The 27,352-nt window shown below is 37.2% G+C and overlaps 2 protein-coding genes across 6 annotated transcripts; both read right to left on the bottom strand.

The window, feature by feature from the left end:
* Positions 1-314: 314 nt before the first annotated feature.
* On the bottom strand, positions 315-25,481 carry LOC131546878 (UDP-glucuronosyltransferase-like). Of its 5 annotated transcripts, none has more exons than XM_058786949.1 (5): positions 24,603-25,481; positions 1,645-1,776; positions 1,462-1,549; positions 1,085-1,304; positions 315-743 (listed from the first exon to the last, which is right to left on the bottom strand). In XM_058786949.1, the coding sequence occupies exons 1-5, from the start codon at positions 25,464-25,466 to the stop codon at positions 464-466; spliced, it is 1,584 nt and encodes a 527-aa protein (XP_058642932.1). In that variant the 5' UTR covers positions 25,467-25,481; the 3' UTR covers positions 315-463. The 5 variants fall into 5 exon arrangements, with proteins under 5 accessions (XP_058642932.1, XP_058642931.1, XP_058642934.1 ...); XM_058786948.1 differs by lacking the exon at positions 24,603-25,481 and adding an exon at positions 19,566-20,502; XM_058786951.1 differs by lacking the exon at positions 24,603-25,481 and adding an exon at positions 14,997-15,854.
* Positions 7,017-8,565, bottom strand: LOC131546880 (UDP-glucuronosyltransferase 1A5-like). Its single transcript, XM_058786952.1, has one exon. It carries the CDS (start codon positions 7,894-7,896, stop codon positions 7,036-7,038), a length of 861 nt encoding a protein of 286 aa, XP_058642935.1. The 5' UTR covers positions 7,897-8,565; the 3' UTR covers positions 7,017-7,035.
* Positions 25,482-27,352: the final 1,871 nt, after the last annotated feature.

Genomic DNA, 27,352 nt, shown 5'->3' with positions numbered 1-27,352 from the left:
CCTGTTTCTTCTTCAATGCTTTGTCAGTGCCTTAACAGTTAGCAATTGTATGAAGCGTGATAAGTAAACTTCAGATTAACTTGCAAATCACCATTATGTCATGTTATCTAAACTCATGATCTGTAACAGTAACTGAGCTTTAGGGATAACCAAGCAAAAAGATGCATGATCAAAATTGTCTTTAAAAATTAGTTAAAATACTGTCTGCCTTTTTTTTTTTTTTTACAATATCTTAGCATGAATTTGTTCATTCTGATTTGAAATAACAGTAATTAAAAATAACAACAAATGTAAATGTTTATCTGACACACTCAGCAGGTTTTGTGAGGCTTTATTCAAGTCAATAATCCAGGTCAAGGAGGTATTCAAGATATAAAAACACAGATTAGGCAAGTCTCTAAACAATCACCCAAAAAAAAAGAAAAAAAAGAAACATTGTATCTACATTGTATCTACAATATATCTACTCCCTCTTCTTTTTCTGAGTTTTCTTGAAGCACTTCCTGAAACAGAACATGCAGCTTTTGACAGTCACAAAAATAACAGTCACTAGAATGAGAAGGAGAAAGCCAATGACGTCCAGAGAATGATACTGAATCCAGTTCAGCTCGTGGGCTGCAGGTCTGAGATGCGCTGCCCCTTTGTGTCTCATAACAAACTCAGTCCAGAACACAGCCAGGTCCAGAGGCTCAATGGGACGGTCTCTGTGAATAGCTGCAAGCTCTGTTACCTTCTCCTTGTAGCTGTTGAGTCAAAGATGAAGTATGTTTATATTTTGTTGCATTCAAAAGGACTGCACAGTTTACATTTTACTTTGAAATATTTTTCACTCAGAAATTGCTAGTAAATTTCACAAATAATTATAAAGAACTACAATCTGAATTACAGAAAGACTGAAATAGCATCTTTTGTTAAACATACTCCAATAAACTTTTTTACAATTTCGAAAAACCATTTTCACAGTGCAATACTCTAAATATACTCTTATATTTTACTAAGTTCAGTACTAAATGTTGCATAAATAAAAACAATGCATCAGTTCATAAACTGATTTCATGCACAGGCTGAACCTGATTATGTTTACCTTTTGTCGTTGATGACCTTTCTCAATGCAACCAGCAGTTTTTCTGCGGTCAGATCATAGATACTCAGGGTTTCTGCAACTCCTCGAGACACTAAGCGCTGAACGTTATCCCCTTGATCGCCAAACAGAGGAAGCATCACCATTGGCACCCCATTACAGATTCCTTCATAGATTCCATGTGATCCACCATGTGTAATAAAAGCCTTAACCTTAGGATGGCCTACAATGTAAAGGAAAACACATTCAGTGTATTAGTGTGTTAGCAGCTGACATGATGAAGTCAATTATAATATGGCAAGACTTTTGTCAGCAATGCCAAAAAAGCAAATTATGAATAAAATGTTTTACGGGACGGTCAAAGGAGAATCTACACATACCCAAGAGATCATTTTGTGGCAGCCACTTCATCAATTTTACATTCTTTGGAGCATTTTCAGGGACTGGTCCAGTGTACCTCCATAGCACCTACCAATCAAAGAGAATCATGAAGGTTAATAATATGCAGCCATGTAATCCATGTAGTCTTTTATTTATTTATTTTCAAGTCTGTCCTCACTTACCCTCTGAGGTATCTGCCTGAAAGCCTCAAAGAACTCTCTGGCTTTGGCCTCGGGTAACTGTGACACCATGGAGCCCAGAGTGAAGACCACAAACCCATGCTCTCCAGAACCGTTCACAAACTCCTCCAGCTCCTGCACAGAGAACAGATGTCAGCATTGAACACCGGTTTCATGTTCTAAGGACACAGTGGAGCAAGCTTTCACTGTAACCTCCCCCTTTCCTTCCTTCCTTCCTTTCTTTTTTTTTTTTTTTGTTTTGCTCACACAGATACACAGATATCCACTTGAACGTACATGCATGTTCAAACCTTGAAAAGCAGCATACTGCAACAATGCAATGTTTTTTTTTTTTTGACCTAACACTCTGAGTTCAAGTGTTTTAGTTATTAACATACAAACAGATCTACCTCTTGGTAAAAGAAGAATTTACTCTGTTTGCTTACTCAACAGTGCACAACTATACAAAAAGCTTCTCCATTCCTTAGTGTTTCATACCGTAAACACAAAGGGGCACCTCATTTCCTCTTAAAGATTGCAATGCTTAAAGTCAAAAGCATAAAAAAAAACATTGTCTGTAATTAAATGCATGCTGGTTTAGAAAATCATGCACAACATCTAAACTCCTAAAGCGACTCTCTGAGAGTTATAAGGTTTAATGGAATTATACACATCTTCGATACAGTTTATGACTGTAGATTGCAATTAGATATTTAAACAAGTTCATGATTGTGTAGGTTGGCACTCTTCAACAATGTCATTACAGACAAGCTCTGCGTAACTGTTTAATAAACATCATGTGATGCAACCAGTCTCTTTCAAAGTACACAGAACATCACGTGTTCTAATACTACTGCTCATAAATTCATGGCATCGGCATGGATTAGGTCATGTTGACATGGACCAACAGCTTCTAATTTGACCAACAGATCTAACCAGCCAGGCTTTGTGCATGGATTACATAGGAGATAGAGTATAATATAGTGTACTGAATGTATTGTAAATGTATTGAATAATATCTTATTTAGTGTCTAAATAGCCTACTGCAAACATGGCCTAAAAGCTTTAACTGCTCAAAGTTTTACACGGATGAATTTGCATAAATAAATGCTGTCAATTTCAGTCAACCAGTCTGAGAATAACTATGTTCATTAACATCTTACCTTTGTCAGTGGACCCTTCTTAGCACAGTTGATGCCCCCTATTTGGACCATGTTTGGCATTTGGGGTTTGGGATACTCAAAGGTGAAGTCGTATCTTAGAAGCCAGATTGCACCGTGACTTAATAGCTCTTTGTATGTAGTGTCCTTCTGCAGATATCTACTGGCCAGTTCATCAGTGCTAGCAAACAGTTTGCGGCATAGGAAAGCATCAAAAACTGCCATAAGCGTGTTTTCTATTCTTTGAGGGAAAGTCATCTTGTCTGTGTAACCAGTGAAGAAGCGCGGGACAAAAGACGGAGGTGAGGGACAATGGGTGGCTTCCACATCAAGCAGACAGGGAATCATACGCAGGAAGTAAACGGCGGGAATCGAGAAGGAATCAGCAATGATGGTGCCACAGGGCAGGAAAGGATCAGTGAGCAAAACATCAAATCCTGTTTCTCTAAGACTCTTCATCAAGGACTCGTCATGCAGTAGCCATTCACAGGCTGTCACGTGCATATTCAAGAACTCAATCAGGTTCCCCAAATTCTTAACAATATCAGTCAATTTCGGAGGCTTCTCAAATGCATTCTTCTCTATGTTGTCCAAGTTGGCCTTCAGATCAGCAAGGGTGTAAGGCACACGAAAAAACTTAGTGGTGTAATCACCAGACTTTCCGATCAGAACATTGGTTTCAGGGACCAGGACCACCATCTCATGACCCCTTTGAGAAAGCTCTTCCACCAGGATCTTCATGCTCAACCAGTGGCTGCCATCCACTGGCATAACAAGCACCTTCCAAGCGTTTACGGGATCCGAGGAGAACAAGCATAGCAAAGCTAGAAGCCCCAGACCAGGAACAGTCAGTGCTCTCACCATCCTCCTAACATTCAAACAGCAGAAATACAATACATTTAAGAGGGCTGGGAATGATCTCAAAAGAGGTGGGGCCTCAAAACTAGACAAAAGGGAAATGAGTGTTCATAGGTCACTGGCAGCATGTGTGCACAGCACAACAAATTAACTTTTACATTCTGTCATGATATCATTGCAGTGCAGTTTAAAGTCTAACAAGTGGGTTAAATGTAGCTCTGGGTTAATTATTTGAAGAGCATATGAACATCTAAGAGCTATCACAGGAGTTTTCTATAGCTTTGTTCATACAAAGAGGACCAAACTCGATTATATATCAGTAACACTTTACAATAAGGTTCAATATGTAAGTAGTTAATGCATCAGGTAACAATTTAGTTTACAAATCTTTCTAAAGGAAACGGTAATAAAGTTTTTCAATAAATATCATGATTTTGGGGAGCTGCGCAACATGAACCTGAACTAAACTAATTCTCTTAAACGTTTTGAGCAACACAGCATGAGAGTCTGCAGGAGTCGTCTCTGATGTCATTTCCTGTTTTAGTTTTATTTTTTTTTCTACATGTAGCGTCATTGTAATAATAAAGAATAAAGAATTTACAATAAGAAAAAAATTCAAATAAATATTAACATAAAAAATAAAACCTTGATAATCATAAGAGGTGTATTCAAGTCATATGTATGATTATAATTTTAAGTGAATAAATAAACTGGACAAGTAATAAGTGTTATGACCCATTAACTAATGTTAACAAATTGAACAACCATTAAGTTCAACCATTCAGCATTTTGTTTACAATATTGTTTATAAATTATATTAAGACTTATAAGGAAGAAAAATGTAAATTATCTGGTTCGTAACACAGTTTGTTAGAGGTTAAAGTTACTGTTTTTTATCATTACCTTTGTCAGAGTTTATTAGAGGTGCAAGGAGTGAATTTATTTCCTTATAAAATTAATTCTGAGGCCAAAACTCAGGAGCTCTCGCAAAGACAGATGCCATGCAATAAAGCCATAAAACTAATCTGGAGAAGAGATCTCCAAAGACAACAAACAGCACCACCCCCCTAGCTTGTTCAGTTACGACCCCCTACTTCTGAGGGTCTCTGGAGCTCTGCTGCTGTGTGTCTCTCTGCTGTCAAGTATGATTCAAAAATGTAATTGTGTTAAACACATTGTGCCCATAGAGCACACTGTATAGTTGTTTGTGCTACTACATGTGCACATAGGCTAGTTAAGTTTATTCTCTAAAACATCTGAGTGCTTTGCTACGCATTTTAGACCGTGTGTCTTGTGTTAAATTAGGATACCTGTTACATGTGTGACTATGTTAAATTTGTTCGTGTCCTGCGTAGGTCACTTGGCTATTTCCCATATAGCCACAGTCTCTATGTACAGGAGCAGGGTTGCCACGCGCTTACAATGTGATTCACAATTGCATTATCCTTTCTAAATTGGCTTCTAATTGTTTCATTATGTAATTGGCACGACACGTTTACCTGACTAATAATAAATTGTTATATTTGATTTATTCTGATCTCTTCTGAAATCATTTTTTCAAGTATATTAATGTGTCGTGGCATTTCCGCAAATCTGCGTTCAGGACAGATCACACTGAAGCACTAGTGGATGAACCATGGGGAGCACCATGAAGGAGATTTTAGATTTCTGACTGTCGCTGGCTTAACACGGTGTAGCTCTCGTGGTTATAGGAAAAAATACGCTTTTTGTTATGAGTATGCAAGCGCAGGTCACGTAAAGGTATTATAACCACTCTGCACACTCTGAGTAAGTTTAGAACTGGCGAGTTTGTGTCCGTGGATTCACTAAAAAATCGGCCGAAGTGCGATACCTGGTCCCTAATAAACAAATAATTGAAAGTATGGGATTTTCAGAATAATCAAATATCTAAATTGATATACAATCGATATCTGTGATCAGTTTTTAATTAAGAATATTACCTAAATTTAACGATTACTTGAAATTGGAGTCAGATCAAGCACGGAGCTAGACTAAAATTGAAACTGAATCCAGATAAATTCAGATGCGCAAGTAAAAGACCGAACATGCATTAAACCTTCGACCAGGCCGCTGGATTCTGTTGTTTGGACTAGCGGGTGGATCCTTACAGTGGTTTAAGTTATAGCTTTTATTTATGACATAAATAGTGGCATGCTACTTTCAAAACAATTCTGCAAGTCATTATGGATTGGCAGTAGTAGGATCACCTTACATATTGTGCCTACTCTATTATTCCCAGCTCCTCCCTATACACATGGGAACACAAGGCAGTCACGCAAAAAACACGAACTCTCACGTACAAGGGCTGTGGCGGTCAAAGATCTCTACTTTGAATGAAAGAAAGTGCTGAGAGAAAGATTTCAGAGCACATGTTTTTACACGAGGACCTGTTTGCTACTCAATCACTCTCGCTTTGATACAATGGCTGTTGTAAAGATAATACAATAGTGAAAAAACAATATGTTGATGGGTCTAAAGCAAAGAAATGTGTTTGAGAGTCTAACATGATCCAACATACAGTTAAAATAACCTATAGCCTTCGCACTTTCCTGATGCAGGTGGAAACAGTCAGATATTTACCAGTGGCTCCAATAAATTAATTGTATTTTTGAGTGTTGTCATGAATACCCAATACTTGCTATAATAAAGTACAGATTCAGAATGCATCCATACTATACTTAACATCAAATCTAGTATCTCTCTCTTTCTCTCTGGTTATTAAAAAAGTGTATGCACACTGAATTCAATGACATTTATCATTGTCATCAACAATACTAACAACAGTCAAAGCCACAAATTACTAGTAATGTCAAGAGATAACTACGAACACTGTACGCCTTTATGAATTCAGCTATCAATGGTCTAATCAGTTTGATACTAAAATAGGACCACACCAAATACGTTTGCTCTCACTGTCTGTATGAAAGATGAATGTGGCTTTTTTATATATACTTGAGTGTCACCTACTGGTGCATCTATGCAATCTGCAGAAAGATTCATGGAAAATCCCCATCATTAATGCACAGCCTGACAAATATAGACAAGCAGAAAATGAAAAAGAGAAAAAAGTGAAAGGTCTCAGTGCTTTTAGACTAAATTGCTAAAAAATCTAAACACCATACTACTCTTACTATTTATGTTATATAAAAATATGGCAGCAGAAAAAGTATTTTAGGTGTTTTTCACAGACATTATTTTGATAACCTTGCTTATCCAGTCATACTGGAAATGTACATGTCGCTGGTTCTTTTCTATTTCAGGATAACTACAGAGATTAAACAAAACAAGTTGTTGTTTTTTTTAATCAAATTGCATCCACACATACAGCATTTACTAGTATAATCCTATTAAGAACTCAACAATAAAGACTCACTTGTGACAGAGGTTTTAGTTTCTGGCTAACTGTTGCTCCAATCATCACCATGTTTGGCATCACTGGTCGTGGGAATTCCACAGCAAAGTCAAAACGCAAAAACCAGAGAGCTGCACGGCTCATGATCTCCACCATCGATGCTTTTCTCTGAAGTACATGTGAGGCGATCTCATCTGCACGAGCAAACATGCGTTCACAAGCCATGGGCTGAAGCAGAGTCCTTACCAGGTTCACACTTCTTTGCCAAAGATTCATGCGGTCAGTAAAGTGAGTGAAAGCTTGTGGAACATAAGAGGCTGGAGCTGGACATTGACTGGAAAGAGTATCGACGCCACAGGGATGGTTTATTAGCATGTAAACAGCTGGAATGGAGAGATATTCACCAGCTATAGCTCCAACAGGCTCAAATGGATCTGTGAGAATCACATCAAAGTTGTACTCTTGCAGTTTCTTCATCAAGTCCTTGTTGAAGAGCAGACCCTCTGCGTTCCTCAATATAAACATCTGCAGAACCTCCAGTGAGATGATGAACGCCTGAAACTTGGCCAGGTCTGTAGAGATATCAATGCTCAGAATGGTGTTGAATTCATCTGCTATGCTCACTTCTAATTCAGCCTTGGTGTAGTTCACTGGATATGTCAGAGTGGTGGTATGCTCTGAAGGACCCATACTTAGACTCGCCTCGGGGATGACGACCACCACCTGGTTTCCTCTCCTCCCCAGCTCCTCCACAATAGGCTTCATCCCCAACCAGTGACTGCCATCTGATGGAATAACCAACAATTTCCCAGCTTCAGCTGAACTACAAAGAAAGAGACCCAGGAGCAACCACAAGCTAGCCATTCTATCAGTGGTGTGAAGGACAGTTGCAGTTGAAGTACCATCTTAAAAGGAGTCAGGACAAGGTTCAAAGGGGTGGTGATATTTAAAGAAAGTAGGAGGTGCTCAGTCCAAATATGGCACTGAAGCAATCTACATATGCATCGCAATCACGCATAAATGTTTGTGGATTATTCATGTTTATGCACTTAGGAGAACATCTCATGGAAATTTTCACACACATGTGCACTTATGATTTTGTTCTTACGCTTGTTCCAGTGAATTTTCTAATTTAGATCTTGTTGTTCTGGCGCTGTTTGATGAACATTGTGTGATGTAACATGCCAGGGACAGTAAACAGCACAAAAATGTTCTTTAAATTTCATGTTCTAGTATTACTGCATTTAAATTACTGCATATAATATAAAACTCTAACCTTTTAACGTATACAAAAGGTATTCTGAATTTGCACAGAATATAAACCATCTTTGCGATCTGACTTCATGAAAATGCAATAGTGCTGATGTAGGAATCCAATGGCCTTTATTAAAAGTTTTATTATTATTATTTTTAGCATTAACTGTAAAGTCTCATCAGTAAGTGCATTACGCATTTGTAAAATGGATGTGAAAGATTTGTATTTTGTGCACCAGACAACATAGAACATTTAAAGGAAAACGCCACCGGTTTTCCATATTCTAATATGTTCTTCCCTCAACTTAGTCGAGTTGATACGTACCTCTCCCGTCTCAGTGCGTGCACTTAATCGCTCTAGCGCACGGCGCAACTATTTTAGCGTTTAGCTTAGCCCCATTCATTTCTTAGGATCCAAACAGGGATGCATTTAGAAGCCACCAAACACTTCCATATGTTCCCTATTTAAAGATGGTTACATGAGTAGTTACACGAGTACATTATAGTTATCATTTTTTATCTGCTTAGAAAATCACCACGTTTTATTTTGTCACCACACTTACTCGTGTAACTACTCATGTAACCATCTTTAAATAGGGAAAACATGGAAGTGTTTGGTTGCTTCTAAATTCATCCCTGTTTGGATCCTAAGGAATGACTGGGGCTAAGCTAAACACTAACATAGTTGCGCCGTGCGCTAGAGCGATTGCGACGCTGAGACGGGCGATCAACTCATCTAAGTTGAGGGAAGAACATATTAGAATATGGAAAACCGGTGGCGTTTTCCTTTAAGAATTTCTATGTTCATTAACATCTTACCTTTGTCAGTGGACCCTTCTTAGCACAGTTGATGCCTCCTATTTGAACCATGTTTGGCATTTGGGGTTTGGGATACTCAAAGGTGAAGTCGTATCTTAGAAGCCAGATCGCACCGTGACTTAATAGCTCTTTGTATGTAGTGTCCTTCTGCAGATATCTACTGGCCAGTTCACCAAAGCTGGCAAAAAGTTTGTGGCATAGGTACTTTTCGAAAACTGTCATAAGCGTGTTTCTTACTCTCTGAGGGAAAGTCATCTTATCTGAGAAACCAGTGAAGAAGCGCGGGATAAAAGACGGAGGTGAGGGACACTGGGCAGCTTCCTCATCAAGTCGACAGGGAATCCCACGCAAGAAGTAAACGGCGGGAATCGAGAGGGAATCAGCAATGATGGTGCCACAGGGCAGGAAAGGATCAGTGAGCATTACATCAAATCCTGTTTCTCTAAGACTCTTCATCAAGGACTCGTCATACAGCAGCCCTTCACAGGCTTTCACCTGCATTTCTGTGAATTGCATCAGGGTCCCTAGATTTACAATGATGTCAGTCAGCTGCGGAGGCTTCTCAAATGCATTCTTCCTTATGTGGTCCAAGTTAGCATTTAGTTCAGCAAGGGTGTAAGGCACACGAAAAGACTTAGTGGTGTAATCACCAGACTTTCCAATCAGAACACTGGTTTCAGGGACCAGGACCACCATCTCATGACCCAATTGAGAAAGCTCTTCCACCAGGATCTTCATGCTCAACCAGTGGCTGCCATCCACTGGCATAACAAGCACCTTCCCAGCATTTACGGGATCCGAGGAGAACAAGCATAGCAAAGCTAGAAGCCCCAGACCAGGAACAGTCAGTGCTCTCACCATCCTCCTAACATTCATACAGCAGACAGCAGAAATACAATATATTTACGAGGGCTAGGAATGATCTCAAAAGAGGTGGGACCTCAAAACTAGACAAAAGGGTAGTGAGTTTCGATAGGTCACTGGCAGCATGTGTTTGCAGTACAACGAATGAACTCAGACATTTATGCTCTGTCATGATGTCACTGCACTGCAGTTTAAAGTCCGATAAGTAGGTTAAATGCATCTCTGGGTTAATGGTTTCAGGAACGTACTACCATATAACAACTTTCATAGGACTTATCTAGAGATAGCTTTGTTCATACAAAGGTAAATAGGACCAAATGTTGGTAGCACTTAATTTTACAGTACGTGTACTTCCCTGGTACATACAGGTGCATCTCAATAAATTAGAATATCACGGAAAAGTTCATTTATTTCAATAATTCAACTCAAATTGTGAAACTCGTGTATTAAATAAATTCAATGCACACAGACTGAAGTAGTTTAAGTCTTTGGTTCTTTTAATTGTGATGATTTTGGCACACATTTAACAAAAACCCACCAATTAAATCCCAGCAAATTAGAATATGGTGACATGCCAATCAGCTAATCAACTCAAAACACCTGCAAAGGTCTCCTGAGCCTTCAAAATGGTCTCTCAGTTTGGTTCACTAGGCTACACAATCATGGGGAAGACTGCTGATCTGACAGTTGTCCAGAAGACAGCCACAAACATTCATTGCCAAAGAAGCTGGCTGTTCAAAGAGTGCTGTATCCAAGCATGTTAACAGAAAGTTGAGTGGAAGGAAAAAGTGTGGAAGAAAAAGATGCACAACGTTTTTTGAAAACCAAAGTCACTGCACCCGTTTACCAAGAAATTTTGGAACACTTCATGCTTCCTTCTGCTGACCAGCTTTTTGAAGATGCTGATTTCATTTTCCAGCAGGATTTGGCACCTGCCCACACTGCCAAAAGCACCAGAAGTTGGTTAAATGACCATGGTGTTGGTGTGCTTGACTGGCCAGCAAACTCACGAGACCTGAACCCCACAGAGAATCTATGGGGTATTGTCAAGAGGAAAATGAGAATCAAGAGACCAAAAAATGCAAATGAGCTGAAGGCCACTGTCAAAGAAACCTGGGCTTCTATACCACCTCAGCAGTGCCACAAACTGATCACCTCCATGCCACGCCGAATTGAGGCAGTAATTAAAGCAAAAGGAGCCCCTACCAAGTATTGAGTACATATACAATAAATTAACATACTTTCCAGAAGGCCAACAATTCACTATTTTTTTTATTTATTTATTGGTCTTATGAAGTATTCTAATTTGATGAGATAGTGAATTGGTGGGTTTTTGTTAATTGTGAGCCAAAATCATCACAATTAAAAGAACCAAAGACTTAAACTACTTCAGTCTGTGTGCATTGAATTTATTTAATACACGAGTTTCACAATTTGAGTTGAATTACTGAAATAAATGAACTTTTCCACGACATTATAATTTATTGAGATGCACCTGTAATAAAAACAGTGAAAGGCCTCAGTGCTTTTGTACTAAAGCAGTGAATTCAAAACCTTCAAGCAGCAATAAAAGTAAAAAAAAGTAGTATTGCAAATGTGCTGTTGGTCTGCCACCAATAGGCATCACCCATATTTATAGATCTTAGAAGTTACTGAAGATAATAACATTAATGATGATTATTTCAAGATGATGCCAGAGATTGAGAATTAAGAAGTATATATCCACATCAAGCTACAGCACATGTAAAGCCTCTTAAGAACCCATATTTAGACTCGCCTCTGGGATGACAACCACCACCTGGTTTCCTCTCCTCAACAGCTCCACTACAATAGGTTTCATCCCTAAGGTGACTGCCATCTGATGGTGTAACTAACAGTTTCCCAGCTTGAGGTAAATCAAGGACATACAGACTTAGGAACAACCACACACCAGCCATTCTATAAGTGGTATGAAGTACAGTAGCAGTTGAACAAAATTAAGTAAACACAGTTCTATTGTGTAGGTTAAAGTACTGGTTTCAAAGGGGTGGTGAAGTCTGCAGCTAGTAGGATATGCTCAGCCAAATATGGTATTGAAGCAATCAATGGGTCTCATTAATTCATTACATTTATATAGCGCTTTTCTGGGTACTCAAAGCGATTTACATGGAGGGAGGGAGGGAGGGAGGGGTCTCCTCAACCACCACCATTCACTAATAGTTATTTGATTATTTGGATTTATACTCACAAAAGGACTTCCCATGAAATTTCTGCCCAATTTACATCATGTGTGTTCACATGAATTTGTTCATAACCTCCTTCTAATGTTAATAATGAGTATTCTAAACAAGCGACTGCATGCCAGAAGAAAGTAATTCGCATAAAACACGCCCAAACATGTTCATATAAGGGCTTTCCGAACTTTAGTGACTCTAGGCAAAATTGACTGTCAAAATACGCACTCTATATTAGAGCACTCACAGCCAAGCTGTGCCTCTCTCAAAACAAGAAGCATGCTTTCTACATACCCTGTCGAAGGTGCTTATAGTTTGGACCTCTCATTAACCATCTGTACATGCACGTATTTTCATGCAGAGAAATCTTGGAGCCCGAGCTATTATTCACTTTTTCTTACTCTGTTACAAATATAAATACATTTACATGTAGCTATTTTATCTTAACTTAAATGCATTACACTTTAACACGTTAATAAAGCCACAGAGAATGTGTGATTTTGTAGTTACCTTTTAAAACTTAGCCTACATTTAAATCACCAGAGGAAACAATTTGTCTATAAACTATTTGTCTCATATATCATTACCAATATAAAATCAAACTTACAGGATATTAAACATGATGCATGATGTTGTTTGGTTTATCTATATAGAGAGGAAACTAATTTAAGACTTAAACAAACAATCTATAAAATATGATTAGAACAAATGCAAGAACTGTGATTATATTGCACTAACATATCTTCCACGACACTGGGCTGTAAGGCTATAAAAAATTGTGTGTAATTTAATATGTCCCACTCCAGCTAGATCTTCTAATCGGCTGTCATGATAACATGTGCTCAAGTTGGGAATAATTAACTGACAGCATATTACAAGAAGGTGATTACAAGCAACCTTTCAACAAATCTGTACTTTGCCTCAGTGTCCTGATGTAGACACTTTTTCGTATTATTGTAGGTAGAGATGTTTCAAGAGAAACATTTGTGTATTTCTAATGATTTTCCTCTGTCCTCTTACAGACCTGTAACAAGAAAAGACCCAAACAGTTTCTACCTCAGCCCATTACACACTACAAACCCGATTCCAAAAAAGTTGGGACACTGTACAAATTGTGAATAAAAAAGGAATGCAATAATTTACAAATCTCATAAACTTATATTTTATTCACAATAGAATATAGATAACATATAAAATGTTGAAAGTGAGACATTTTGAAATGTCATGCCAAATATTGGCTCATTTTGGATTTCATGAGAGCTACACATTCCAAAAAAAGTTGGGACAGGTAGCAATAAGAGGCAGGAAAAGTTAAATGTACATATAAGGAACAGTTGGAGAACCAATTTGCAACTTATTAGGTCAATTGGCAACATGATTGGGTATAAAAAGAGCCTCTCAGAGTGGCAGTGTCTCTCAGAAGTTAAGATGGGAAGAGGATCACCAATTCCCCCAATGCTGCTGCGAAAAATAGTGGAGCAATATCAGAAAGGAGTTTCTCAGAGAAAAATTGCAAAGAGTTTGAAGTTATCATCATCTACAGTGCATAATATCATCCAAAGATTCAGAGAATCTGGAACAATCTCTGTGTGTAAGGGTCAAGGCCGGAAAACCATACTGGATGCCCGTGATCTTCGGGCCCTTAGACGGCACTGCATCACATACAGGAATGCTACTGTAATGGAAATCACAACATGGGCTCAGGAATACTTCCAGAAAACATTGTCGTTGAACACAATCCACCGTGCCATTCGCCTTTGCCGGCTAAAACTCTATAGGTCAAAAAAGAAGCCATATCTAAACATGATCCAGAAGCGCAGGTGTTTTCTCTGGGCCAAGGCTCATTTAAAATGGACTGTGGCAAAGAGGAAAACTGTTCTGTGGTCAGACGAATCAAAATTTGAAGTTCTTTTGGAAAACTGGGACGCCATGTCATCCGGACTAAAGAGGACAAGGACAACCCAAGTTGTTATCAGCTCAGTTCAGAAGCCTGCATCTCTGATGGTATGGGGTTGCATGAGTGCATGTGGCATGGGCAGCTTACACATCTGGAAAGGCACCATCAATGCTGAAAGGTATATCCAAGTTCTAGAACAACATATGCTCCCATCCAGACGTCGTCTCTTTCAGGGAAGACCTTGCATTTTCCAACATGACAATGCCAGACCACATACTGCATCAATTACAACATCATGGCTGCGTAGAAGAAGGATCCGGGGACTGAAATGGCCAGCCTGCAGTCTAGATCTTTCACCCATAGAAAACATTTGGCGCATCATAAAGAGGAAGATGCGACAAAGAAGACCTAAGACAGTTGAGCAACTAGAAGCCTGTATTAGACAAGAATGGGACAACATTCCTATTCCAAAACTTGAGCAACTTGTCTCCTCAGTCCCCAGACGTTTGCAGACTGTTATAAAAAGAAGAGGGGATGCCACACAGTGGTAAACATGGCCTTGTCCCAACTTTTTTGAGATGTGTTGATGCCATGAAATTTAAAATCAACTTATTTTCCCCTTAAAATTATACATTTTCTCAGTTTAAACATTTGATATGTCATCTATGTTGTATTCTGAATAAAATATTGAAATTTGAAACTTCCACATCATTGCATTCTGTTTTTATTCACAATTTGTACAGTGTCCCAACTTTTTGGAATCGGGTTTGTAAATGGTATTGGTGCTGGTTTGAGGTTTGCTTATGCATTTGCTGGCTATTTTTACAGACGGACAAGAACTGAGAAACATCACATGAAAAAGAGAGCTACGGCACTGATCATTTTAGAGTGTAATTTGCATGCAAATTAGAGCTTACTTGTGACAATGGTTTTGGCTTCTTGGTTGCCATTCCTCCAATCATCACCATGTTGGGCATCAATGGTCGTGGAAATTCAAAGGCAAAGTCAAAGCGCATAAACCAGAGAGCTGCGCGGCTCATGATCTCCATAATCGATGTTTTTTTCTGAAGTACACGTGAGGCGATCTCATCTGCTTCAGTATGCATGTATTTACAAGCCATGGGCTGCAGCAGAGTCCTTACCAGGTTGACACACCTCTGCCACAAATTCATCTTGTCTGTAAAGTGGGTATTACGCTGTGGAACATAAGAGGGTGGACTTGGGCATTGGCTGGCAAGAGCGTCGACACCACAAGGAAGGTTTATTTGCATATAAATAGCTGGAATGGAAAGATATTCACTAACAATAACCCCAACGGGCTCAAACGGGTCGGTGAGAATTGCATCAAAGCTGTAGTCTTGAAGCTTCTTCATCAAATCCTCTTTAAAGAACAGACCCTCTGCGTTCCTTATTATAAACCTTTGAAGAAGGTGCATTTGGTAGAAGAAAAGCAGAAACTTGGACAGGTCAGAAGAGAGGTCGATACTCAGAATTTCAGTTAAATTGCCTTCCAATAACATATGTAGTTCAGCCTTGGTGTAGTTCACTGGATATGTCAGAGTGGTGGTATGCTCTGAAGGACCCATACTTAGACTCGCCTCGGGGATGACGACCACCACCTGGTTTCCTCTCCTCCCCAGCTCCTCCACAACAGGCTTCATCCCCAACCAGTGACTGCCATCTGATGGAATAACCAACAGTTTCCCAGCTTCAGCTGAACCAAAGGCAAAGAGACTCAGAAGCAACCACAGACCAGTCATTTTATCAATGGTATAATAGAATCACGCACTGTGGCTTTTGTCAGCAAGAGGAAATGTCGACAAGAGACAACCGGTTAATGTGTAGCTTAAACTACTCTAATATCTTACAATGAGTCTGGTTTATGTTAGCAGGGGTGGAGATCCCAGCAGATAGGTGGGACTATGTCTATATAAGGCGGTGAAGCAACCAATCAGAGTGAATGTCTAGAAGCATGTTATGTCTGCAAAAAAAAGAAAAGAAAATAGGGACAGATGCAAATGGCTTGTAATGGCATGGATGAAAATGAAAAAAAAAAAAAAAAACTCTCACTTTGGCCTTTGCAAGCTGGAGCTGGAATCAATCTGGAAACGCACAACTTAAAGTACTCCAGTGTCTCACAATGAGTCTGGTTTATGTTCAGTGGAGGTGGAGACCACTGCAGGTGGGTGGAACCTTATCTATCTAAGGCGGTGAGGCAACCAATCGGGGTGAAAGTTAATGTCATGCAGAAAAATAAAAGGAATAAATGGACATGGTTTTTAACTTTATAGATGAAAGTTTGTGTGTGTGGGGGATATGGAATTACATTTGTGCCAATTAAAATTAATGTAGTTTTTCAAGAAACTTATGAAAATATAAATTGAAACTGAATAAAATGTCTTTGAAACTAAAAAAAAAAATATATATATATATCCAAATGCAAAACCTAATACATGCAAATACTGTAATTAAACTGAAACCAGTTTCCAGAAACTAGGGTATACACAGTCATGATTATATACTGTAGGCCTATACAGACATCTAATGGTTACACAGCGGTATTACAGATGATAAATGGTACTTAATTTTGAGGTATTTAGTACTAAGTTAATACTAATATATATTAAATAATTATATTGTGTATTTATTTGTTTGAAACATTTTAAGTTTGAAATGTGTCATGGGAGTTCAAAGCAGTTTGTATTGTTCGACTATAATACATGTCCTTTCTTAATTTCCAGAGAGCATCTTTTCCATAAACTTCTGATGCTGACCCAGAGGATGTAGTGGCCATTGCCCTCATCAGACAACAATCTTATTGTGTTCAGACACATCACCTTTGAATGACTGGGATCTTGATCTTCAGACACCTGATATTATGCAAATATTTTAATTTCTTTGAAGCTCTAGATTAAAACAAACACTGTTCACAAGTACACAAGAGGTTGCACTTTATTCTTATTAGTCTATGCTGATCTTGGATTAGCATACCAACAGCATATGATTGTTAAGGGGATAGTTCAACCAAAAATAAAAATTCTCTCATCTTTTATTCACCCTCATGCTGTCTCATATGCATATTACTTTCTTTCTACTGGACAGGTAAACACAAATTAAGATTTTTAGGTAAATAATCCATTTCTGTGAGTCCTAAAGATGCTTTAGAGTCCACACACAGTGACCGTGACAGTAATCCATCTGACCTTAGTGGTTAAATCAGTATCTTTTGAAGTGAAAAAACAGATAAGAAAAACACTTATAACTTTTGACTATTAAGAATAGCTTCCGATCAACTGTCATATGTGCATGGGTTACAATTCACTTGTGTGATGTGGATTCTCAGAGATGGATTATTTTCTTAAAAATCTTTATGTTTATGTCAAGAAAGAAAGTCATATACATCTGCAATAGCATGAAGGTGAGTAAATGAGAGAATTTTCTTTTTTTGGCGTGGACTATCCCTGTAAAGACTGATATTGCACTCCAGTACATTACATACTCATTCACTGTTTTGTAACTTATACTGTAACAGGAACTGTTGAAAGGATCATTGCAGTGTTTAAAACATATAATGAATTTTAAACATATTCTGTATGTTATGTTCTTGTGCATTTGGTGTAGTAATGTAGATTATAATAATACTGTGCATTATGTATAATATGCAGTTAGTGTTTTGTGGATTCTGGTCCCTCCTGTCACAACATAATTGCATCCAAGACTTTCACTTTGATACTTGTGTATGCTATAGTGACAATAAAGTATGTAAATTTATTTGAATTAATTCATATTTTCATTTGCATTCATTCAACTGGTTTATAAAAGTCACATTTGAAAGAGTTGATGATTGTTAAAAATGTATTTCCAATTTTAAATGTTAGATGATAATGTTAACTAAATAACGTAACTAAACAAAATTATCAGCATGATAAAAACAATTGGCAGCAAGAACATTCTTTGTGTGGGATATGTAATAAAACGAGCTTGATTGTTGGAGTGAGATTTTCTTGACGTCTGAATATATCACAGGATAGTATTATATTTCAAATGTAACAGCTCGACCTAATTAGACCCTACAATGCAAAATAATCAAGAGCAATAAGCAAATAACCTACGAGAACATTGGACATTACACTATATTTCCAGTATTATATACCAGTGTGGTATATAATACTGGAATAATACGTTCGCCATTCTGGCACATTATATATGTGCCAGAATGGCGAACGAAAACTTCAGAAGCGTAAACGAAAACTCTGGAAGCCATTTGGAAAACATGCAGTATATTAAAAACGAAGTCAAAGGTTTTTCCTGTAATTTACATATTTTTTAGTTTCAAAGACATTTTATTCAGTTTCAATTTATATTTTCATAAGTTTCTTGAAAAATTACATTCATTTTAATTGGCACAAATGTAATTCCATTAAAAAAAAAAAGCATATTACTTTGTAACCTTTGCACAGATAAGCATAACTGCTTTTTATAAATGATCCTTGTTCTTGTCAAATGCAAAACTCATTGCAAGCGCTGGATGTGTCTACAGAGTAGTTACACATTATACCAGAAATTGAAATAAAACACTGTTAATATGTATCAATAATCAATTACCTTTTAAACAACCCCTGTCCAAAAAGCGAGACTCTTTGTTACATTTGAAGCACTTGAAGATAAATATCTAACACAACCTGCCTTCAGATGTTGGCCTATTACCTACATATGTGCTTATAGAGATAAAAGCAATTCTGAACAGTTAATCTTGCAAATTGTGGTAATGATGACACTACTGGCCAAGTTATACAACAAACAATCCAAAACCCATGTATGGGTCACAGTTTCCATCACTTAGACTACCCTCTATAGGAATTGCAAGGCAACTGCATCGGTTTTAGAGTATGTACACAGCTAATGGAATTACTGTAAACGGTTATCTAAGATGTTAATTAAAGATTTGGCATGGTATGACTAAAAATATTGGTTACAATGACATCTACAGTGTGAAAAGGGAAATGTGTTTCAGGTGATACATATTTTATTGAGCAGAAAAGGGGCAGACTGCACTTTCTCCCGAACACAGAAACTGGAGAACTGGTTTGTAGAGTTTTGTAAAGTGATAAAATTCCAGAAATAGTCAAACATGTTTGTTGTTTTCTGTTCAGAGAGGTTCCCCTTCCTCCCAACATCTTCTATGGACTACCTGATCCCACTTACTGGTGCGATTTTCACAACAAAAAAAAAAAGAAATCTCTCCAAAATTCCAAAAATGTTTTTAAAAACTACTGATTTATCATGAAAAGACATATTGAGAACTTTTTTTCCAGTGGTGTATAGAGGTTTGTGTGTTTATTTATATTATTAAAAAGGGTCTTTTGAAGTGTCTTTAATTTTAACCTATGATATTGGCAAGTTCTCTTCACATTTGAGAATTATTATGGGCAACAGCACAGACAAAATCAGCAGTAGTGCAAAATAACAGCTATCAGAAGACTTACCTGTGGCAAAGCTTCTGCTTTCTTGTTGTCCATTCCTCCGACTATGATCATGTTAGGCATCAACGGTCGTGGGAATTCAAAGGCAAAGTCAAACTGCATAAACCAGAGAGCTGCACGGCTCATGATCTCCACCATCGATGCTTTTCTCTGAAGTACATGTGAGGCGATCTCATCTGCACGAGCAAACATGCGTTCACAAGCCATGGGCTGAAGCAGAGTCCTTACCAGGTTCACACTTCTTTGCCAAAGACTCATGCGGTCAGTAAAATGAGTTAAAGGCTGTGGAACATAAGAAGCTGGAGCTGGACATTGACTGGCAAGGGCATCGACACCACAGGGAAGGCCTGTTTGTATATAAATGGCTGGAATTGAGAGATATTCGCCAACAATAGGTCCAGTAGGCTCAAATGGATCTGTGAGAATGGCATCAAAGTTGTACTCTTGCAGCTTCTTCATTAAGTCCTTCTTGGAGAGCAAACCCTCAACATTCCGGGTTATAAGAACATTCAGCAGATCCATAGTTTTGATGAAATTCTGAAACCTGGCCAGATCTGTAGATAAATCTGCACTTGTCAGAATAGTAACACCTGCATTCACTTGCTCCTGAAGCTGGGCCTTGGTGTAGGGCACTGGATATGTCAGAGTGGTGGTATGCTGTGACGGACCCATGCTCAAGCTTGCTTCTGGGATGACGACCACCACCTGGTTTCCTCTACGGCCGAGCTCCTCCACCAAAGGCTTCATGCCTGTCCAGTGGCTGCCATCTGATGGTATAACCAACAGTTTCCCAGCCTCTGCTGATCCCAGGCAAAAGAGACACAAGAACAATACAGAAGCAGCCATTCTAACAATTCTATCATTCATAATCAGCGATGATTACAAGCTTGTATGCTGGTAGTGTTGGTAAGAAGCTTGTCTTGAAAGTCTGCACCCCCGGCAGAGGCTTTTATCCTAAAAGGGGAGTTTCAACACCCAATCAAAGGTTGGGCCTGAAAAGATCACAATCTTCGTTCTTCAGCGGCAAAGCATGCCCTTAGTAGCAGAGTGAGAAAAGTATCCAGATCTCATAAATGAATAAATCTGAGTGATATTAAGCAAAGATGCAGCTGTCTGCATTGATGTAGACTTTCTAAAATCAAGAAGATTATAAATGCAACTTTTTTTTTTCTTTTGTTTTAATTGAGATAACATGCTCTGGTGAATCATTCACAGCAAGACCAGAACATGACAGATATTAGAATTAATTGTTGTGACAAAGTTGTTTTGTGACTAATGCAATGAAATGTAAACATTTTAAAGTGAGCCTTTTTGGTGCAACTGTATGCATTTCTTTTCATATTTTTTTTTTAATGTAGATTTTATAGAAATTGTATGTTGAGATAGACTGTGCACTGAGTTTGGTTCCTTGCATAGTTAGTATGCTTGTTATACTATTTTTAAAACTTAAAACTTTATTACACAAATGTATCGCTTTTCTCATCTAATTTTCATCCTCACAGTCTACTCAATAATCAAGAAGTTTCTTCTTTTTCTTTTTATATTCAACAGAAAATACAGAGGGAAGAGTTTGCGCTGATGTGAGTACTCTAGTAAACTCTAGCAAACGAAACACATCAACCAAGCACATTTGTGCAAAGTACATCGACCAGTTAGGTTACTTATTATCTCTTATAAAATGCACATGGTTTGCACGGCAGCGGGGACCCAAACTATGTGAAATGTTTTGGAATATGGTTATCTGACAAAAGGCATGTTCTCTTCATGCTCTGATAGATAGCACAGGTATGATACTAGAAATAACATGTTGAAAGGAAAACCTAATCCTATACTGACTGTTTATTAAATGTATGTGATGAACGTGAAGTAATGTAAATGTAGTTGACGTCTGCTTGGTTGCCAAACACAATTCAATGTAGAAGCATTTAATACTTTAACTCAAATTAATTTTTGGCTAGATACAATGTACAATGTTTGTTCATTTATTTACTATTGAAAGAACAGTTAATATTTAAATGAACAGGCTACAATATTATAGCACAGTAAATCTTTAAAAAATTTTAGGCACATAGTGGTACTATTTGACACATTTATTGTAGGACCGTGTTGCACTGCCCACAGTTTAACTGAATGTAACTCCAGTAACCCAGACACATGCAATGCTTTTGCAATGCTTTAGCTGAACTATAAGGGAACAGATTCAGGAGCAACCACACACCATCCCTTCTAGCTGTAGTGTGAAGGACAATAGTAGTTGAAGGGGAATGTGACAATTAATGCATAAATAAAATTGAAAAAAGAGTTGGGCATGTACTGTATTACTGGGCAACTCTGACATTTTCACAGCTAAATATCTTTTATGAATGCTTCTTGTTCTTATTAAAAGTTTGCTCTTACTTTGAGCATGTATTGTAAACAGAGTGTAATGTGTGAACTTTAATACATCAATTTATAATAAAACTTAAAACCTATCTTCAAATACTGTATTTTTTTTATTTTATTTTTTTATACATATATGTGATTGTACTGGCTAGTAACTGATTACATGTAATCTGGATTAAGTAATTAGATTCCAAAAATGAAGTACTCATAATTATAGTACATTACATTATATAATGCTCATAATCCCTAATTTTTCTCTTTTAAAATTTTCTCCTTTCTAAAAATCCTACTGTATGTCATACCATTTAGCTTTGACTATATTCACAATATAGAATGACCATGCAAATATCATGTACATAATTTTGCAATCTATGCTTCTGAATTTAGGGGGGAAACAACACATTTGCATGTTTACAGTTCAGTGTCACTTAATGGTCACATTAACATGCATGTAAACACTGTAGCTCTCTCTCTTATTTAACCCTTTTTTAATACACTACAAATATATGTGGGATTATTAGCAGAAATCATACCATGTGTCATACTCGCGGGGACCGTATACTTGGAAATAATATTTCATGTCTTCCATTGCATTCATTATTTGTAGTGCACCAGCCACCCAATAGCAATAGCTTAAGCTTTGTGCTTTTAGTGCTTTTAATATAAAACAAAGTCTCAGCTTTCAAAATCAGTTTTATAGCAAAACACAAATGATGTTTTACAATAATGTGATTTTCAAGATCTTTAATGTGGCGTGACAGATCGCTGTATTTATGTGAATCAATTCATTACATTATTGAGAAAATTACACCTACTCCGCAAAATCTGTGGCATCCAAACTTTCATTCCTCACAAAGCCTGTTTAATTAAACAGCAATAAAACGTTATAAAGGTTGAAGTGGACTCAAATTTGTTAACATACGTTATATTGTTGTCTTTTCTGCTATGAACGTTAAGTGTATTCACAAACTGTTTTATCCATGGTATACTGTAAATGAGGACATAATATTTAACATCTTCCATTCATTATTTGTAGCGCGCCAGCTTTCAAATTCTGCCAATTTTATAACGGAATATAATTTATAAATGTGTTTCTACTCTTTATTTCAAGTTTATAGCAAGATATAAATTGAAGGAACATCATAAGGCATGAAAAAAAAGAGTTTAGCCTAATTTATAATGAAAATAATGTCTCGTCGTTCGTTATTGTAATCGAAAAGATGAGTGACTCACATGCCGCTTAACAAACACATTGCAATATAGCCTACATATTGTTTGTATTTCGCTATAAAACTGACAGATTTTGAAAACTGAGATTTAGAATATCTTCCAGTGCTCCTAATCCGTTCCATTTGCATGCGCAAAAGGCTAGAAAATATTCAAAATATTATAACTATCTTTATTCTCGAAACATTTCGACTTTCTTAAAACATTTCGACTTTAATCTCGAAACATTTAGACTTTATTCTCGTAATATTTTGACTTTATTCTCGTAATTTCGACTTTATTCTCGAAATATTACGACTTTAATCTCGTAATCTTAGATTTTATTTTATTTTTTTAAAAGTGGCACTAAAGCGCCGTCGTAATATATAAGGGATAATCAACGACTAGCTGTGCATTAAACGATTTGAATGCACGACGTGGAGGCGAATAACCACCCGACGCCTCCGCGAAGTGCATTCAAATTAAACTGATTAAACGTGATTAAACTGACCTGGAAGTACCTGTCTGAGTACTTCCAGGTCAGTTTAATCACGTTAAACTGACCTGGAAGTACTCAGACAGACCATGGCATAAACTGATATAAAAAGCAAAGAAAAAGAAAATATATTAAAATATATTTAATTTGTTTACATGCATGTTAATGTGACCATAAAATGACACTGAACTGTAAACATGCAAATGTGTTGTTTCCCCCCTAAATTCAGAAGCATAGATTGCAAAATTGTCATAACATTTCGACTTTATTCTCGAAATATTTCGAATTTATTCTCGTAATATTTCGAATTTATTCTCGTAATATTTCGACTTTATTCTCAAAATATTACGACTTTAATCTCATAATTTTAGATTTTGTTTATTTTTTAACGTGGCACTAAAACACCGTCGTAGTATATGGTATGTTAAGCGGTAAGGAAAAAAATATGCTAGCAACATTTTAGGTTTTACAGATTAAATATGAATTTAATTTAATCGTATTTCATTAACTGCTATAATATTAACATACCAACATACGGAAGTACTGAAATCTGTTAAGTAATTTTGTAATACACTGATAACCACCAAAAGCAGGTGGTGATGGCAAAGTCACGTGACGAACCAAAGCTCATCACAAGCAGCTTTTCCACAAGCTGAGAAGGAAAATAGTAACATATAAAAGGTGCACAAGGTCACTGACACAAAGTTTTTCATTGTAAATTATACATTCTTTTTCACTTCCAAAACCGTAAAATTTCATGTAATGTCGAATACAGTTTTTCACCGTAGGGGAACTTACCGTTAACCAATTAATAGGTTTTTACTCTTTTACCATTAAAATCACAGTCATTTTTTACAGTGTAGTTATTAAATTATATTTTAAATTGATGAAATATTTGGCAAGAAATGTGTAAATATGCAGTAAACGATTGCATTACAACTATTAGAAAGACTTACTTGTGATAAAGGTTCTGCTTTCTTGTTGTCCATTCCTCCAATTATGACCATGTTAGGCATCAATGGACGAGGTAATTCAAAGGCAAAGTCAAACTGCATAAACCAGAGAGCTGCACGGCTCATGATCTCCACCATCGATGCTTTTCTCTGAAGTACATGTGAGGCGATCTCATCTGCACGAGCAAACATGCGTTCACAAGCCATGGGCTGAAGCAGAGTCCTTACCAGGTTCACACTTCTTTGCCAAAGACTCATGCGGTCAGTAAAATGAGTTAAAGGCTGTGGAACATAAGAAGCTGGAGCTGGACATTGACTGGCAAGAGTGTCGGCACCACAAGGATGGCTTGTTTGCATATAAATGGCAGGAATTGAGAGATATTCAGCAGCAATAACTCCTACAGTCTCAAATGGATCTGTGAGAATTGCATCAAAGTTGTACTCTTGCAGTTTCTTCATCAAGTCCTTGTTGGAGAGCAGACCCTCTGCGTTCCGGGATACAATAACTTTAAGCATATCCATAGTGTTGATGAAACTCTGAAACTTGGCCAGATCTGTGGATACATCTGCACTCAACAACTTCTCTAAGCCTGCATTCATACTCTCCTGAAGCTGGGCCTTGGTGTAGGGCACTGGATATGTCAGAGTGGTGGTATGCTGTGACGGACCCATGTTCAAGCTTGCTTCTGGGATGACGACCACCACCTGGTTTCCTCTACGGCCGAGCTCCTCCACCAAAGGCTTCATGCCTGTCCAGTGGCTGCCAAATGCTGGAATCACCAATAACTTACCAGCCTCTGCTGATCCCAGGCAGAAAAGAAACAAGAGCAATACAGAAGCAGCCATTCTAACAACCATATCATTCATAATCAGCGATGATTATAAGCCTGTGAGCTGGTAGTGTTGGCGAGAGTTGGTTGAAATTCTGCAAAGCACTTATGAATTTGCACAGGTTTATATCCTTAAAGGGATGTTGTTACAGCCAAACAAAGAAGGCAGGGCCACAAAAGAGTGTAACCCGCCTTCCACTCATCCGTGGAAAACCAAACCCTCAGTAAGTCACGATATACTTCAAGCCAAATCAAAGAAGTACCGCAAAACTTTGCGCCGGCTGATAAACACCCTCAAACTGCTATTGGTCCATGGTGATTACGCAATGTGCTCTGGGCCTCCACCATCTCATTCATTTTTCTTCTCTATCCGTCGAGGTCAGAAGCAGACATCTATTCCGGAAACAGTGTTACACATGAACGAAGAGCAAAAAGAAGTTATCTGACGTTTGAGAAAGATATCGTAAAAACAATAAAACTGGATAATCTTAAGAAAATGATCAACTGTAGGCTACAAGTTTAAAGAGAGTGAGGGGAGAACTGGAAAACACAAAAGGTGTGGCTCCTTTTTTTTTTTTTTTCCTTCTCACATGATAAAGCCCATGCAGGCCTATATGAACTTTGGCACAGTTTTTTTTTTTTTTTTTTTTTACAATTTTTTATTTTTTATTTTCAGAAACCCTTTTTGTAATTTTTCAGCTCACTCATTTTTGAGGTAATGGTAAGGATTTTGATTACATTTTATTTAAAACACTAATAATTATCTTATTTAACTGTATAAATCATAATTTTATAGTAGTTGTTGGTTTTTTATATTATATATAACTTGTTAACATGGTTATATATTGATATATTTTATTATATGTTTATTTATATATTTTTTTATATAATTATATATTTATATAATTATATATTATATATTTATTGCCCCTTGCTCCTTGTAAGTGCCTCACTGTAACTTAACCAAAAAAAAAAAAAAAAAAAAAAAAAGGAGTGTCCAAATACTTTTTAGAAAATTGCACACAGTTTTGTTTTGAATCATAAACGCTGGTGTTTACTCTACATTGGGTGCGGACCTTCTAGAGCTAGTTTTCTTTATGCACTTAACAAAATATTAAACATATGGTTATTATATACTGTATATCACCTCTTCCCCAAAGTCTTGGATAGATCGTATAATTATTAATTGTAACCAAAGACCTCTTTTAAGCAGAAGGTAAACTTTTATCTGATATGGCTACTCCAGTCAACTCTAGAGGACAAAGCCTCCTAAAGCCTCTCATTCAATTTCCACTCTGCACTCATATATCTATGACCTGCTTAACAAGTTTTTCAAAGCATATCAGTCACTTGTTGCCTACATACTATGTGTCTTGAATGTGCATGGTCACGCTTGCACTACAGATCCAAAATGTTTGCAATGTTTTGCAATGTGGTTATCTGACAAAATTTGGCATGTTGCCAAAACTATATGGTAAAAGAAATATAAAATGAGTATTGTTAATATTTTCAGTCAACATGAAAAAGGTCACAAAGTTTTGAGATTCATCCTGATTACTGGCAACTGTTACTGTCTGTAAAGCTGACCTTATATTTGCTTTAAGGACAGTATAGTGGGGCTTTCTTTCTAAATAAGATAAATGCAGAGCTCAAGTTATATATGTTTAATTTATTTGTTACATATTTAATTTGTTCAGGTCTGTTTCTGTATGGTCCAGTTACCACCTGCTGGTATGTACTGCTATGTCAGTCATCATCTGTGTTCTTGAGATATGTAGCCAGGATATTGAGAAATTACTATAACCAAACAGTAGCTTTACACAATTTAGTGTGTTTGATTTATTGAATAGGCTACTGAGTAGGCTACTAAACTAAGTACAAAGGAATATGGAAACATTTAAATTTCACTCTAGTTCATGAGTT

The sequence above is a fragment of the Onychostoma macrolepis genome, chromosome 09 (genome assembly GCF_012432095.1).
Source record: "Onychostoma macrolepis isolate SWU-2019 chromosome 09, ASM1243209v1, whole genome shotgun sequence".
In the NCBI taxonomy this organism is placed as follows: Eukaryota; Metazoa; Chordata; class Actinopteri; order Cypriniformes; family Cyprinidae; genus Onychostoma; species Onychostoma macrolepis.
This window is presented reverse-complemented; position numbering and strand designations above follow the sequence as displayed.